The 16,942-nt window shown below is 37.1% G+C and overlaps 1 protein-coding gene across 1 annotated transcript; it reads right to left on the bottom strand.

Annotated features, from left to right (window-relative positions):
* Nucleotides 1–804: 804 nt before the first annotated feature.
* LOC148999399 (pectinesterase-like) lies at nt 805–2,648 on the bottom strand. Its single transcript, XM_089141207.1, has 2 exons — nt 1,676–2,648; nt 805–1,588 (listed from the first exon to the last, which is right to left on the bottom strand). The coding sequence occupies exons 1-2, from the start codon at nt 2,583–2,585 to the stop codon at nt 897–899; spliced, it is 1,602 nt and encodes a 533-aa protein (XP_088997333.1). The 5' UTR covers nt 2,586–2,648; the 3' UTR covers nt 805–896.
* Nucleotides 2,649–16,942: the final 14,294 nt, after the last annotated feature.

Raw genomic sequence — 16,942 nt, 5'->3', positions numbered from 1 at the left:
ACGTGGGAACTTGGCTCTGATGTCAATGTTGATTTTCTATCTAACATGAGAGATAGCATGATATTTCAGATTAATTATTCTACAGAGGAGAAGGATAAAATCTTACCTGGATTCGCTAATCCCAAATTAGAAAATGCAGCAGAAAAATAGAAAGGATCCACGTACTTGTTCCTCTGACACAATTCGTCATTGGTAAATCCTCAATCTTGGGGATAGAGAATGCAATCCACATCCCAAGTACCATTGTGGATGGATAGCTGAGAGTATGAATTCAAGCAAGATCAAACTAAGGAAGAAGAAGACCTACATTTTTCTTCCTTCCGTTTCCTGCATTTCTTGGAGAGAGAGAGTCCAACGAGTTTCGTATCTCACTTGTGTTGAGAGAGTGGGATGGCAATTACCAAAATATATCCTCATATTTTGTAACTGTCTAATTAAAGTATTCCATAATTTCACTGAGCATAATTAAAATTCCCAACATTAACTTATTACAATGGGACTTGGGAAGTGTGGTACTCATTGGGCTTTTTGCTGCGATAATTTTTTTTTTGCAGCATATGGTACCTTAATATTATGGAATTTTTTTTACCGTCGTAGTAATTGGACTTTTTACCATGATATCCGTCTGTGGCAAAAGTTCCATTGCAGTAGACACTTTTTCTTGTAGTGTGACTAAAGCTATCTGTCTCTTTGTTTATTTGTTTTTCCTCTCTCTCTTTTCCTTCCTTTGGATAAAAAGAGCCTTCATAATGATGTGATAACATGTATTACCCATGGAATCAGAAATACAAGACTCAGCAAGCATCACTAATTCGTCCACTACATGAAGTCTATAAGAACAACAACAACAACAAAGAAAGGCGGACTAGCTCTTATTTTCTTCTCACGTTAAGAAATCACAGACCTTCAGTATAAGCAACTCCAGTTGATTTCAGCCATGATCCACCTTGTATCAACGATGACACAGTGAATTTGCTGGCTTCTGTGGCACTGGTGATTACATGATAACCAGCCCAATTCACTCTCTTGCTAGTACCTGCACCAGGTCCTCTATTTGAGTACTCACCATAATATAAAGTCTTCAAATTCAAGTCACCACTCCATGGTGCCCATCCTTGAGAAGCAATGTGATCCCCAATGTAAGATTGCATCACCACTGTCCTAGAGTATTCCTTCCACGGACGGCCTAGATAAGACGCGTATGAGCTCTTCACTGGCGCGAGATCAGAGCTTGCTATTATCTCGCAATTCTGGATCGAAGTCCCAGTATTCTGGTTTGGATCTAATCGGCCTTGTGCTGTTACCATGTTTTGTTGCCCACTCATGCCTTTTCTAGCTACCAGTTTACAGTTCTGGAACACCACAGCTGCATCTCCAAAGATGAAATCGACAGTGCCAATGATGTAACTGTCCCTGTAGAACTGACGGAGGGTGTGAGCGTAGAGCGTGTCTTGGTATGCATCAATGCGGCAACGGTTTATAACAGCTTTATCTGCACTGACACGGAGTGCCACGGCTTGGTGCTTCTGTGGTCCTGCCGTGTTTTGAATCCAAATGTCTTGTGCTATGAAGCCGTCACCACCACCAACTGCTCCAATGAGAATAATTAGTTAAAGTCCTTTAACCTATCAAATACTATATTGAACCCTACTTAGTATATAAAATAATCCATTACCGAGTGTTGCAGAATTGAAAGTTGAGGTTCCATCAACGTAATTGAGGCTGCCTGTAATGATGGTTGAATCCATGCCATCGCCGACGATCATCACGTTTTTCTTCTGTGACACAACCTGAACATTCTCCTTGTAAGTCCCTTTCTTCACATAGATCACATATCTGCTGTTCCCATTATTGGGTGCCGATGCCACCGCTTCCGCCACCGTCTTGTATTTGCCGCTTCCATCTTTGGCAACCACAACATTGGCATTGACCTCAACGTCCTTCGGAAGAGACTCAAGAAGCTTGCGATCCCTGCTAGTGACCCAAGAAGGAAAGGTCCCATGTAATGGCCGGAATGCTTCTTCATCAGATGGTAAAATACCAGTGAACATTGCTAAGGAGGTTCTTGCCCTGGCTTTCAAATTCTGAATCTTGGCGTCCATGAGTGAATGAGCCGGCCCACCTTTAAGCCCATCTAAGCAGGTCTCATGGTTTGTGAGTACACTGCTTAGCCATGTATGGGCGTCTGCAAGTGAGGCCTGAGTTGAACCATGGCCGATAGCCATGGCGGAGTTCTTCACACGGTTGATGGAGATCTCCATCAACTCCACACAGTCCACCAGTGGCACCTGCCCACGGGCGTCATTGATGCGGCGGCTGAAATGGTTGGCCGCATCGATGACTTCGGTTATGTGTGGGATAGAGTTTTTCAGGAAGATCTGAAGGCACGTGGCCGGGCCATGCAGCTGATTACAGATTTGAGAAGACAAAGACATATAAGGGTCATTGTTGTTGATCAAATGGGAAGCTAAGAAAACAGATGAGCAGATGATAGCAGCTGAACATAGGAAGAGGAAGAGAGCTTTGCAGGTGAAGGTTGGGTTTTTCTTGGGATTCTCTAGAAGAGGTTGGTGGGTGGTTGCCATGAGAGCAGCTTCAAGCTATTGAAGCAGAATGTTGCTGGGTTTGCTGTGAATCTATTATGTTCTTTAGTTCATTAAATAGAGATGGAAGGATAGTGGAGACCAGAGTGGAAAGCATCAAAATAATTTATGATTAAGCATATTAAATTGAGAAGGTTTTTTAAGTTATATCATGAGACTGCGTGAGTCGCGGGATAGAGGGAAGAGATTTTAATATTTCAAGTTGCTTGCTCGGTAAAGAGGACTGGTGTAATTTCTAAGGGGGTAGGTGTACCTGGAAAAGTAGATTATGGGTACTGGGAAGGGTTTTAGACCACTGTCTAGCTCCACTTTGTCCCCAAAACAAATGAGATTGGTTCTCTCTTTGGAGTTCTTCCAATAATTATAGGATTCTGTCAGCGTAATATTTTAATTCAATTTTTGCTCGATGACATTTAATTATAGGAGTCAGCTTTTCACCATTCATGTAGTTTGAGGGACCATCTTTGAGGTGTTGAGTGTCTGGGACCACATCTCACGGATGTAAACCTACCTAAAAGGGTTGGGTTAATTCAATCCTATCCACCCCCGCCATCATACATTCAAAGTGGGGTATGATAAGCATGCATTATCATTATTTATTTGATTTAATTTTCATACTTAGTGAATTAATACTTAGTTAATTAAAAGAGAGCATGAATCATAGTCAAATTGGAAACAGGTGGAAGTCCAAGGAACAAAATTGGTAATAAGATATGAAAATCGGGTAAACAAACTCACCTTTGATTATTTTAGACATATCTCTCTCATAAGAACTCGGATTTTGGTGATTTAAGATACTATGAAAAGATAACGAAAATATCTAGAACTTTCTAGTTTTGAGTTTTTCCATAATTCGAACGAATAAAGTTCGAATTGACGAGTAAAGAGAATGAATTCATTGTGTGCCGGATGCATAAAGAGAAGCTAGCCACAGAGAAGAGGAGAAGACGGCGAACATGGATCTTGGCTCTCATCTCTCTCTCATTGCTCAAGAAGAATATCACATCTTACTCTCTCTAAATTTCATTTTTATTTGTTTTATGAGCTTTGTTACAATGATTAACTAGTTCCTTTTCTTTGAGATGTAGATGAACCTTTGCTTATTGCTTATTTCATTAATTTGATTGTTCTATATCTTCTAGTTGTTTATGTTTTTTTTTTTTTTTTTTTGGGTAAAGTGATTATGTTTGAGTCTGATCAAAGATGTTCTATAGCTAAGCAAACTAAGCGTGCCAAGCTTCAGTGAAGGATGATAGTTGTAACAACCCCCGTATTTCTAACCCGGAATCTGTATTGCAAGTCCGATAACCCGAAGGTCAAATCGAATTAAGTTGTGGATTATTTGGATTGAAGTCCATGATCCATACCCTGAACCCATGGATCTGGATTTTTTTGATGATGAACCTGCCTTGCTGGGTAATTGGATCCTTGGTGGAAGTCAAGAGGTGTTTGAAGATGTCCGTATTGAAGGTAAAACCTCCCCAATGTGTTGTTTAGGGTTAGATTGAGGTTGGGAGTCAACCCCTTGAGCAAAGCACCATTGTACTGCAAAGTACTAGGGGGCGGTTGATTGGGCAAATCAGTCGCCCCAAGCAACCGCCATGGTCTACTTGCGGGATGTTGCCTTAATTTGCCCCATGTCCTCTATAAATAGTAAATCCTATGTTTTTATCTCATTATTATATTTGAGATTGTTGTTGTGGACTGTTAGGAGGCAAAAGACACATGCTGGAAGGTGAGGAAAGCGTGATTAGAGATCCGGATCTGTTTCCCTCGTCTGTTTGCAAATTGGTTTAGGTAAGTGAATCCCCTTCACTCAATTCTTTTCTTTCAACTTTGGAATGGTGTAGATCCATCTCCTTCATGTTGGGGTAACCTAATTGTGATTGGCTGTATACCCTAATCAATGTGTTTGAGAGGATCTTGTCCAAAAATGAATCTTTGCATTTGAATAAAGGATGGATCTAATCAAGGGAGATGATTTGGGTGTTAGATCTCTACCAATTTTAGGTTTATGATTTGCTCCTTTGTTATAGACTTGTTAAGTTTGGAATTCAGATTAAGATCATCCCAAAATCGGATTGAAATCAGATGATCAAAAGTCTGAATTTTGGAGTTGGAAGACTGTCTGTAACTGGGGTGGTTGCTTAAGGCGGTCGCTTGACCCAAACGACCGGCCCAAGTGATCGATTTGGTCACAGTGACTGTGTGTGATTCGTGGTTGCTTTGATTTGACTCATGACTCTTGTGCATTCTTGTAACCCTGTGTTTAGTTGTCTTCTGAGTCTACTGAGGGTTTTGTAATTGTGATTTGGTTGCATTCTATTGAGCTTTTACTTAATTATAGGTAAGGACACACTATTTTGTTTATATGCAATGGCATGTATATGATGAATCGGTTGTTTCCTATATTATCCATTAATCATGTACATTGCTATAGTTGTTTAATTCACTTTAATACTGTCATTTACTTCCTGTTTGTGTTATATTTATATACTTTGTCACTTCATGATATTGAATGAATGGTTATGATATGATCATGATTGATGTAGTGTAGATGTGATGGAAAGGGTATCCAATTGGGTATCTTTGCTTGAGATATCAGAGGGTTGTGGTATGAGACACATGATCATTGATTCCTCCAACACTATTGTGACTGTTGGATGACATACCTAGGGAGTCTAGTATTGCATGGTTCGGTACCCTACATGCTATTACCCTTTCGGTAGGGGAATTGAAGCTGAATGACTCGGGACAATGGTAACATGACTCTGTTTCATCCTACAGCGGTAACCATTCTATGCGGAGACTTAGTGATCCATTGTTGTTCATGCAATGGTAGGGTTGCATATGTTAAGGTTGGGCTCATGGACGTCCAAGGAGCTGCCTCGGGTGTCGTGAGGAGTCATGAGAGCTCTCCGCCCCAATAATATGTGGATGACCATAGGGTTAGGGAGTGGAGTCCAACAACGGTAGCCAGTCTGTGAGGGTTATCATTCCTAGGTTGCGAAGGATATGGAACCAAGTTAGTTGGTGCCATAGGGGAAGTATCTGGATTTCATATAGTGTGTTACCATTATGACCTTGCATTGGATTAGAAACCCCAACATGCGTCAGTACTCATGCCAATGGTTGTTGTAAGAGAGTATTGACTTAATCCCTAGCCATGAATGACTGATGATGACTTGACCCCTTTGCCCAGGATCCCAATAGAGGTAACCAGTCTGTGAAGGATCAGAGTGACTAGACCTACCCAGAGGAGGGCTGGTGTTATATCTTAAAGCATTTCAACTATCTAGAGACTTGCATAGTTAGATCTTAGTAGCATTCATATTATTGCATATCATTCATTTCATACATGCATTACTGATTGTGTTGACATCTGGATGAGAAATGTGTTATCCTTACTGAGTTCATCAGAACTCATTCTTCTCTTTGTATGTTATATTAAACTGCACAGATGGTCTCACGTCCTTGGAAATTGGAGAGATTTCGTATGATCGAACCCTCTCGTATGAAGAAGATGTGGCACCGTCAGTAGGAGATAGAGATAGCTTGCATGAAACCTCCTGCTGATGCTTGGAGTCACTTATAACACCCATTGATGGTCGAAGGAGGTAGATTGCAAGACATTTTGAGAATCGTATGGAAAAGAACTAGAGAACTCCTTTTCTTGCCATTCATGAAGCGCATTATTAAGCTTTAGAGAAGGAAACTAGAAAAAAACTTATTTAGTTTATTTTGATTGCTTCCTCTGAACTTGATTTTACTTTTGAACATTGATTCTTTTATTAGAGTATTTGGACTCTAGTAATGTTTTTAATTAATTATTCGAACTTGCTCTTGCTCTTGATTATCTATTTCTTGCATTATTATTATTGATAGGTAAGACCGTGGATCTTGTGACGGATCGCACCCACGGGTTGTCCGGCGGATAACCGAGACCGGCGGGTGGGGTGTGACAATAGTCTTGTGAAAATAGGGCATATCTAGGAAAGACCATCATTTGCTTTGAAGTGTAGAGTTATATCAGTTAGTGAAAAGCATTGGGGATTCGAAATCCAAAGATCTTCACATATTCATAGTTAAAGCTTTTGCATTAATTAATAGATTTAATTGAAATTTAGTTTTGTTGAATTCAATCTTAGTAATTTAGACTTTTAGTTCCACATATTTCGACCCCATACTTTTTGCTAGCTATATTAGTATAGAATTTTATTTGTGATTGGTTAGCGACATGATCAAATTTTGGCGTTGTTGCCGGGGAACTAAAGCATGGTTGCTAAGATTGTTTTTTGTCAATTAGACATAATTTTTAGAGTAATTTTAGTGTTTTTAATTTTTGTTTGATTATTTAATTGTAGGTAACTGCAAGAGTAGTGATTTGATAATTAGTTTAGGTTGTTATCTTTTATTTCTTATATATAATTGTATTTAGGACTTTTCAATTGTAATATTTGCATTAGATTGGGTTGTTTAGGTTAATTTTTAAAAATCCCCATCCCTCGATCCCACATGTGTAATTTTGTTCGAAATATCACGTTGATTGCACTTCAGGTATGTCCTAAACTCTCTCTTTTGCTGCAGTTATTTTCTTTTAATTTTATTTAGCTATTTTTTTCTTCTGTGTGTATGCGTGCTCTATCTTACTTAGGTTGGAACCCTCTCTTTTTTCCCATTTCAAACAAATCAAAATGATTGAAGTTTTTCTATTTGGAATCGTGTTAGGTCTAATTCCTATTACTTTGGCATAGTTTCAAGCATCGGGTACACTCTTTCCCCTATTTGCTTCTATTATATTCTTCTTTTCTTTTATATCTTGCATGCACTAAGGTCACTGCATAATTTAAGTGTGGGGGGTGTCAACTTGAGTAAGACTCGTTGATAGTTGGTAGAGTATTGTCACAAAGATTAAAAGTGCTTAATTTTTTTTTTTTCTGGCTTTGGTAAGAATTATGTTTTAATTCCTTCCTTAGATACAATATGAGAGTTTAAGAGTTTCAGAAATTCCATCTGATGTGATGAGCACCCTTTTGAGAGAATAGTAATGGGTTTTACATTTTGAGACTGAGGTTGAATCGAAAAATAGGAACTCCAGGTAGTCCAAAAGGTCTGACCATCTAGTGGTCTTGTATTGCCTTGTGCTTATGGTGATAAGTTGAGACCAATTTTAGATTGTTTAAATGTGAATTGAATTGAAGTACAGTGTGGAAAAAAAAAAAAAAAGGAGAAGAAAAAATCTGTTGAAGTTCAAAGTTTAAACTTCCTTCTTAGTAACCGGGTCTCGGTGTCACCAACATTGTGCCTCACGTCAAACAGTTAGGGTGTCTTTGGTCCAGTCTTGGCCTGTAACCTAGTTGGTTTGAGTAAGTAAGTTCGAGGGGTATTCTACACCTAGTCCCTTAAGGCCATCTGGCTTGAGAGCGGCTGACCCAAAACTCGTTACATAGGCCATCTAGAAAGCTTAAGAGGAAAGACATTGCATGGACTAGAATTGTGTGCATTGAAGAAATAAGTGACTTAATGTGCTTATAAAATTGAAATGTCTAAGAAGATCAATATTGCTTAGATCCTGAGTTCTTAGTATTATTTGGTACCAAGATTAGTCTTATCTGAGGGTGAACTGATGGGCTGAAGACAAGAGGAGACTTCTCGATTGAATTGTTTGCCTAGAGCTAGACTCAAAAGAGGATGTAAAAAGCTTAAGTGTGGGGGTGCCTATATTTCCTTCGATCTTTAATGGAGTGTCTTTGTCTTGGAATCTATCATTTTACACTTACTATTGCCAGAATGATTAGAAAAGCACTTAAGAATTTTGTGTGAATATTCTCTGCAAACACTCACAAGACAACTTGTCCACTAGGGTAACCTAGGGGTTTAAAGGCTTGTTGCACATGCTAAGTGCAACCATGATTCCTACAAAAGTGAGTTAGGTTTTTTTATTTTTTTTTATTTTCAATATTGCTTTTATTGTTTCATTTTGCTTGAGGGCTAGCAAACACTTAAGTTTGGGGGTATTTGATAAGCATGCATTTATCATTATTTATTTGATTTAATTTTCCATACTTAGTTAATTAAAATAGAGCATGAATCTTAGCCAAATTGGAAACAGGTGGAGGTCCAAGGAACAAAATTGGTAATAAGATCTGAAAATCGGGTAAACAGACCCACCTTGATTATTTTAAACATATCTCTCTAGTATGAACTTGGATTTCAGTGATTCAAGATGTTATGGAAACATAACGAACATATCTAGAACTTTCTAGTTTTGAGTTTTTCCCAAATCCGAACGAATAAATGTCAAATTGATGGGTAAAGAGAATGAATTCATTGTGTGCGGGATACATAAAAGAGAAGCTAGCTAGAGAGAAGAGGAGAAGATGGCGAACACGGATCTTGGCTCTCATCTCTCTCTCATTGCTCAAGAAAAATACCACATCTCTCTCTCTCTCTCTCTCTCTCTCTCTCTAAATTTCATCTTTATTTGTTTTATGAACTTTGTTATAATGAGTAGCTAGTTCTTTTTCTTTGGGATGTAGATGAACCAGCTTATTTCATTAATTTGATTGTTTTATATCTTCTAGTTGATTGTGTTTGAGTCTAACCAAAGATGTTCTTTAGCTAAGAAAACTAAGCATGTCAAGCTTCAGCGAAGGATGATAGTCTTGCGAAGATAGGGCATATCTAGGAAAGACCATCATTTGCTTTGAAGTGTAGAGTTATATCGGTTAGTGAAAAGCATTGAGGATTCGAAATCCCAAAGATCTTCATGTATTAACAGTTAAAGCTTTTGCATTAGTTAATAGATTTAATTTAAATTTAGTTTTATTGAATTCAATCTTAGTAATTTAGCCTTTTAGTTCCCCATAGTTCGACCCCATACTTTTTGCTAGCTAGAGTAGCACAGGATTTTATTTTTGATTGGTTAGCGACACGATCAGAGTCTACGTTGTAAGTGTTAAGAAGATAGCCTCTTTCTGAATGTGTGATATAAGGGGCATTAAGATAAGATTATCTTCTACCCTTGATGGTAGAAGATCAAGGGTAGAAGATCTCGATTCACCTAAATTATATACATATAAAAAGACAAGATACCATAGTTTGAGACCTTTATTGATTGGTGTGCTAATCAATATTAAGTGCATAAGATCTTTTATTTTGGTAAAGGGGTAAGTTCTAAGGGTGCTTGTTAATTGTAGTAGGTGGGTCATACTACAATTTGTGTCATAGGTGGTGGCAAAACGGTTACGTAGTTCTGGATAATTTCCCCTCTATTTATTTGAGTCTATGCAAGACTCTAATATTATTTTCACTCAATTGAGTCTAAGTAAAATTCTAATTAAGGAATTAGGTTTGAGGGAAAAATATTATAAATAGAGGAATAGAAATTCCAAATAGATTATTGAAAAATATATACTCTCCTTTGCTCTGTGGATTCTCCAAAGAGAGAAGCTAATCTTGAACCTCCATTATTGTTGTTGGTCGATTTGAAAGCGTGGAAATGACCTAAAGAGTACGTAAGGCAAATCGAGGGGAAACAGAACACTAAGAGGCACCTCCTATGTCTAGATCCATTGTAGTCAAGATTACTAAGGCTGGTTTGTTTACTAGGATAAAGGTGGGTAGATGGAAAAATTCTAAAAAATCATATTTTTTCATTAAATCTTAAAAGTGTGGTTTGTTTGGTTGCTTGGGGGTAGAAAAGTTAGAGATAAGCTTCTTTAAATTAAGGAAACTTGTCTGGTGCGGTGGTAAACTAACTTTCCCACCCTATACCTTTTCAAAATCTCATAAAATATGTGGAATTTTGTGGAAAAATTTATAAAACCAAAAAGTGGGACCCACAATTAATATTTTTTCACCGAATCCCTTCCTTTCTTTTTCTTCTCCCTCACCCCACTACACATGGGGCCTAAATATTTTTTTCCCCCCACCCTCAACCTTTGCAAGCAAACGTAGCCTAAGATAAAGGATCTAATGCTCATCCTTTTAAGATTTTAATTTACATTGATATCAGAGATAGGTTGGGGTTAGAGTTGCCGGTGGTAGCTAGTTTTATGGGTATTGGTTGATTTAGGATGAAAATCATGGATTTTAATCCTTTTTTTTTTTCATTGACATGATTAAATAATTTATTTTTTCACAATTAATCACATGAAGGGAAGGTTTTTTTTTCTCTTTCTTTCCCCCTTCAAAAAAAGAAGATAAACGATTTTCATGTTTCTAATTTTTCTTAAAAAAACCAGTTAAGTTGCTACTAGAAAGAGGGTTTGAACCTTTGACCTTGTGCTCAAACCAACTGAGCAATTCCAACACCATAATTAATTTTTTAATTTTAAAAAAACAAGGATAAATATCACTTATCTCCCCTCTTAGCTGGACAAATAGCACTTATACCCCTTCTTTCTTGGATAATATCACTTACGTCCTCTCTTAACTAGTAAATATATCAAACACCTCCTTTATGTTAACTTTCTCGGTTAACTTTTACTTTTACCGTTGACTAAAATCCCAAACTACCCTTGACTAAAAGTTATTTTTTAGTTTAAACCTTAAATTGTCGTAATCACCCTAGCAATTAAAATAATAAAGTTCCTGCAATTAAAATAATTATTAATAACCAATTCACCATAGTTAAAATTCAAATTTTCTTTAATTATTAAAAACCCAACATTCCCTTTTAATAATTCAGTATTGAAATTGCATTTTGATATCAAGCAATTCTTGTTTTTTTTAGTTATTTGATAAAATTAAAAAAAAAAAAGGGTATGTTGGGGTTTTAATAATTAAGATAATTTGGATTTTAAGTATGGTATTTTGGTTTTTAACAATTATTTTAATTGAGGATAATTTAATATTTTAGCTGCTAGGGTAATTAAGGTTATTTAGGGTTTAAATTAAAAAAATGTTTTCAGCCATGGGTATTTTGGGGTTTTAGAAAAACATTTAACGGTGAAAATTAAATTTAATCGAGAAAGTTAACAGAGGGGAGGTAAGTGATATTATTCAAGTAAGAGGGGGTGTAAGTGCTATTTGTCTAGCTAAGAGGGGTAGTAAGTGATATTTACCCCAAAAAAAAAAGGGGTTCCACTTAAAAAATTTGACTTTGGTAGTGTTCGACCATTAGCTATTGGCAATTTTCAATGCCTTAGAGCATTGAAAATGACCGTCTTCACTAAAATTATTTTTATATTTTTCAATAAAATTTGTTTTTGAGCAAATTTTTATTATTTAACTTGACTGTCATGTTGGTTGTTATTATTTTAAGAGCAAATTGCACTGGCACCCCTAAAATGGAGGCCTTAAAGCACTGACACCCCCACTTTATGTTTGAAAAGCACAGAGACCCTAAAATTGGATTTTCATTGGATATATTTGTCAAATTTATCACTAAAAACAGTTAAATCACTGCTTATTTAAATTTATATATATATATCCCTATAATAAATAGTGTTTGAAAGGTTTTCAGCGACAAATTGGACAAAATATATCTAATAAAAATCCAATTTTGGAGTCTCTGTGCTTTTTATACATAAAGTGGGGGTGTTAGTGCTTTAAGGCCTCCATTTTGGGGTGCCAGTGCAATTTGCTCTTAAACAATAATGACTGTTGGGGTAATTGTATTACAAATTCTTCAAACATACAAAAATGAAATTGCAATACAATTGAGAGATGAAGATTCTTAGCTACTCCGGAGAGCTTGAAGTTGCAACCGAATGAACCACGGATCGATGAGGTCGAGTCACACCTTGAGTGCTGTCTTTAAGGTAATTGATGCACCCTACTACCAAGGGTTCTTCGCACCACCAACTCCAAGATAAAGCAACCTCTAACTAGAAGATGAGGTAGTTCTTCTAGTCCCTTCAGGGAGCCAAAAGCTAGAGCACAACACTAAGACAACTCAAGAAAGAAATGAACTTTGTAAAACAAACAATGTGAGTGAGGAGTGTCTCTATTTGCACACAATATGCAAGGAAGGGTTGGGTTTATATAGGCCCAAACCACACCTCCTCATAAGGGGAGAATCAATTCTCCACTAATGGAGAATCATTGGCTTGTCCCTCCTCCACTAATGTGAATAAAACCCCTTGACCTAACCTCCCCACTACTTGGGGAAGTAACTCTCATATTCACTTCTTTGGAATGAATAGGATTTAACCCATTCAAAGACCTTAACCCCCACTCATGGTAATGGCCATGAATGGTCATGAAGTTGAAATGAGAAATGAATGTCAAGAGTTAGAATTTCAAAACCTTTAAGACCCATGACCAATGTCATGAAGAGTCTCATAACCAAGGTCATGAAGTGCCTCCTTTACACATGATGCCTCATTACCACCCTTACCTATAAGTAAGGAGAGCCAATTGATCAACGGGGAATTGGATCCAATTGAAGAGAATATCAATCAATTGGGTATTAGTGATGGAAAATCAAGAACAAGCAAATGACTCAAAGACCCAAATATAAGGTGATGGTGGCTTGTTCTTGGTTGATAGGTCCTCTTATTTGGGCTATCGATCACTAGATGCCATCTTTGGAAGGAGGCAATCGAGTGACTTGATTCTCTTATACTTGGGTTGGTAGTTTCATTTGCTCTAACTTTGGAGCCGTGGATATTTGGAGTTAAGGGTGATGGGTCCCTTGTCATTTCGGCTAGACTTGTTGTCAAGGGATTTAGGCAAAACCAAACATCGATTATTTCCACATTTGCCCCGGTGTCGGTTGCCTCAATGGGTTTGTTGGCTATGCGTCATACATCTTGGTCATCCATCTGGATGTACTGTTTTCTAAATGGTGATTTAGAAGAGGAATTTACATAAACAACTAGAGGTTGTATGTGGACAAGAGGTTTGCAGCTTCAAAATCCTTATATGGTTGAGCGCACCGGCCAAGCTTAAAATCAATGGCTTGTCCCTCCTCCACTAATGTGAATAAAGCCCCTTGACCTAACCTCCCCACTACTTGGGGAAGTAACTCTCATATTCACTTCTTTGGAATGAATAGGATTTAACCCATTCAAAGACCTTAACCCCCACTCATGGTAATGGCCATGAATGGTCATGAAGTTGAAATGAGAAATGAATGTCAAGAGTTAGAATTTCAAAACCTTTAAGACCCATGACCAATGTCATGAAGAGTCTCATAACCAAGGTCATGAAATGCCTCCTTTACACATGGTGCCTCATTACCACCCTTACCTCATGGGTCCCACACACAAACAAAACAATTAAATAAAAGAAATGCAAAGACCAATTTTGAAACTTAATGTATAGATAATATAGATTTTAATAAAAAACCTAACAATGACCAACATGACAATCAAGTTAAATAATAAAAAGTTGCCCAAAAACAAATTTTATTGAAAAATATAAAAATATTTCATCATAAATAATTTTAGTGAAGACAGACCAATAACAAATGGTCGAACCCTACCAAAGTCAATTTTTTTTTAAGTGGAACCCCAAGCTTTTTTTTTTTTTTTTTTTAATTCAAAGATTAATTATGGTGCTGGAATAGCTCAGTTGGTTTGAGCATAAGGTCATTTTCAATGCTCTAATATAACATAGAAATACGGAGGTTGTTACACGGATATTCGTTGTGATCTATCTTAAGATCCATCCTTAATTGTTTATTTAATGATATTTTTACCATGATTTCTGCTCTTGCTCTTGATTGTATTATTGTGTTATGTGGGAGGATAATTGTTATGAACTAATCTTCGGGACTATGGATCATACCTCCGAGTATTGCAGTTAGAGTACCACCTGGGGATGTGACAGGTGATGGTCAATCTATATGAAGTAGCTGACCTTGAAAGATGTTGTAAGTTGGATGAGATCAACTATGACATATGCCATCGTATGATTTTATGCTCAATGAACAAGGTTACCTAGACTTCATGACCTTTGAAATGAAGAAACCTGATGAGGGTAATATTGCCCAACACTATCAAGAGAAGGATGACTATGAAACTTGGTTTGAAAGGATTGATGGATATGCTATTTCATGCTTAGTAGTATGCATGAAGACTTGATTAGTGTATATGAGGAATACTCTACTGCCAAGTCTATGTGGGATCAGACAAAACTAGAGTATGGAGGTACATCAACTACAAGGTTAAGGACCATGACCTTGAAGTTAGATATGTATTGTAAGGACCCCGAGAATACCATGCTCTAGCACCTAAGTGTTATGAAAAACATGATTAGAAAATTGGATGATGCTGGGAACACCCTTACAAATGAGCAGCAGGTACAAGCAATCATTAAGAAACTACCTAATTCTTGGACCCAAATAAAAATGGTTCTCACACATAATGATGACATCAAAACTTTCAATGATGTCGTCGCTTATGTAGAACTAGAGGTGGAGCACCAAGAGGCGATCCTAAAACAAGACCTTATCACCAAAAAGGGGTAGCATGAGACATCTTAGTCTAAACACAAGAGACAAGGTAGAGTAGGTTATCAGGTTAAGGCTTTGAACCTAGTACCAAGTAGAGGCAAATCTACCAAGCAGCAATGAGGCAAGCATGGTAGAAATAGAGATCCTTGCAAAGTCAAATGCTATAACTACCAAAAGATGGGATTGCACTGAGCCGAAGAAAGTACCATTCTGATCTCTTTGTGTGTATACATCTTTTTATTGCTCATACTCAGCCTGTATGGATTTTTTATAAGAGCAACAAGGCGTATTGTTAGAGATTGAGGGGGATTTAAAGATTACAAATCTTTTCTGGATGTTTCCCAAACTATCTACATGGGAATTAGCATGAATAAAGTAGTACAGTGAGGTGGTACCCCAAGCTTGATTTGTACATTGAGTGCACATTACTTCTCCATGACTTGCTAAAAGGATAAAAAATTCGATGTAATCTAGTTTCAGTTTTAGCACACTTTTGTCTTTGTTAAAATCTTTATATTTGATAATTGTTTTGGAACTACATTCCAATGGTAGTTTATTTGGACATTGTGACTTTAGAATGGTTTCATCATGTCAGATTGTCTTTAATCTAACTATTTCTACTTCATCTTTTGTGATCCATATTTATTGTGATCTTGTACATTTTTTGAGCATGGTAGATTAAAACACATGAATTGTGACGAGATTGTCAGGATAGCTAGAGAAGGTCTTCTTGACCCACTCGCTAAGGCCAATCAATCGATATGTGGGTATTGTTTAGTTTGTAAAGCTTGTTGGAACTTTTTAAGAAAAGTCTATCAGACCCTTGAGTTTATCCTTATGGACATTGCAAATAATTAATGAGAAGGAAATTTGAAAATTCTTTCTTCCTTGTAACAAATAATAATAATGTAGTAGGAAATAGAGAAAGTTTTCACTTCTAGATATGTTTAGGATGGTAATGATGCAAGTCAACCCTATCAATATCTACCTAAGGGAACTCTTTTTGTGACTGCAGCTGGCATCCATAACAATGTGCCATCATAGGCAAAGTCTGCCATGTTCATTTTCTGGAGACTAGTTTCCTAGCATAAAAGACGCTTGCATAGATCTTGAACTTATGAGAAAGAGATTGAGAAAGTATCTCATCTACTCTAGGCGAGGGTGGGGAATTAAAACCCATCTTGAAATCGTTAGAGAAGATGAGATTGATCATCAATTCAGTGGGAGTGCCCTACCAAGTGTGAGCATACAACCAAATACTCAAGATCCCTTTGTGAGTAAAAGTACATGAGAACACATTCATATTTCATCCTTTTGAGGTTGAAAAGAATACTATTAGTCGTGCTTCATGAGATGAGAAAGAGCTTGCTTCATTATGTGAAGTGCTCCCTTTAAGCTAAGGAAATGAGATAAACATATATGGAAGATAAGGTCTATCTTCTAGTGCATGCCTAGTGGCATAGGAATATGCCTAAAGAGAGGGGATAGACTGTCGTGTAGACTACAAAGATGAGAGACATTCTCCCTTGTGGTGAAAATAATCTCATTTTGTTTCAAGCTTGTCATAAAATTAGACTTGGAAATCTATCAGTTGGACATTCATAATTTTTTCCTCAGAGAACTAGATGATGAGTCCTTTATGGCTCGACTAAAGAGTTTTTTGGTCAAGAAATGAGAGCGCAAAGCATGATGTCTTGTTCATTTATTCTTTGACATTAAGCAATCGTCTAGGTGGTGATGCATGAAGTTTAATCATTCTATCACCCCTATTAAGTAAATGAAGATTTCTTTATTCAATTATGTTGACGATATCCTATATATTTGAGATTTTTCGTCGCTACTAAGAAGTGGTTGTCCTATATTTTCTTAAGATGAAGGACATGGGTGGAGCCAACTTTGTGTTGTGCTTGAAGTTGGTGAGGGAATGCATTAG

The sequence above is a fragment of the Hakea prostrata genome, unplaced genomic scaffold (assembly GCF_041222555.1).
Source record: "Hakea prostrata isolate BN-2017 unplaced genomic scaffold, UWA_Hpros_2 contig_12, whole genome shotgun sequence".
In the NCBI taxonomy this organism is placed as follows: domain Eukaryota; kingdom Viridiplantae; phylum Streptophyta; class Magnoliopsida; order Proteales; family Proteaceae; genus Hakea; species Hakea prostrata.
Note: the sequence above shows the minus strand (reverse complement) of the source record. Positions and strands in the feature narration are given on the sequence as shown.

Excerpts from the sequence above, each read along its gene's own strand:
- LOC148999399 (XM_089141207.1), bottom strand. The coding sequence starts at position 2,585 with ATGGCAACCACCCACCAACCTCTTCTAGAGAATCCCAAGAAAAACCCA. Across the intron at positions 1,589-1,675 it reads TTTCAATTCTGCAACACTCG|TTGGTGGTGGTGACGGCTTC; the intron begins GTAATGGATTAT and ends TCATTGGAGCAG.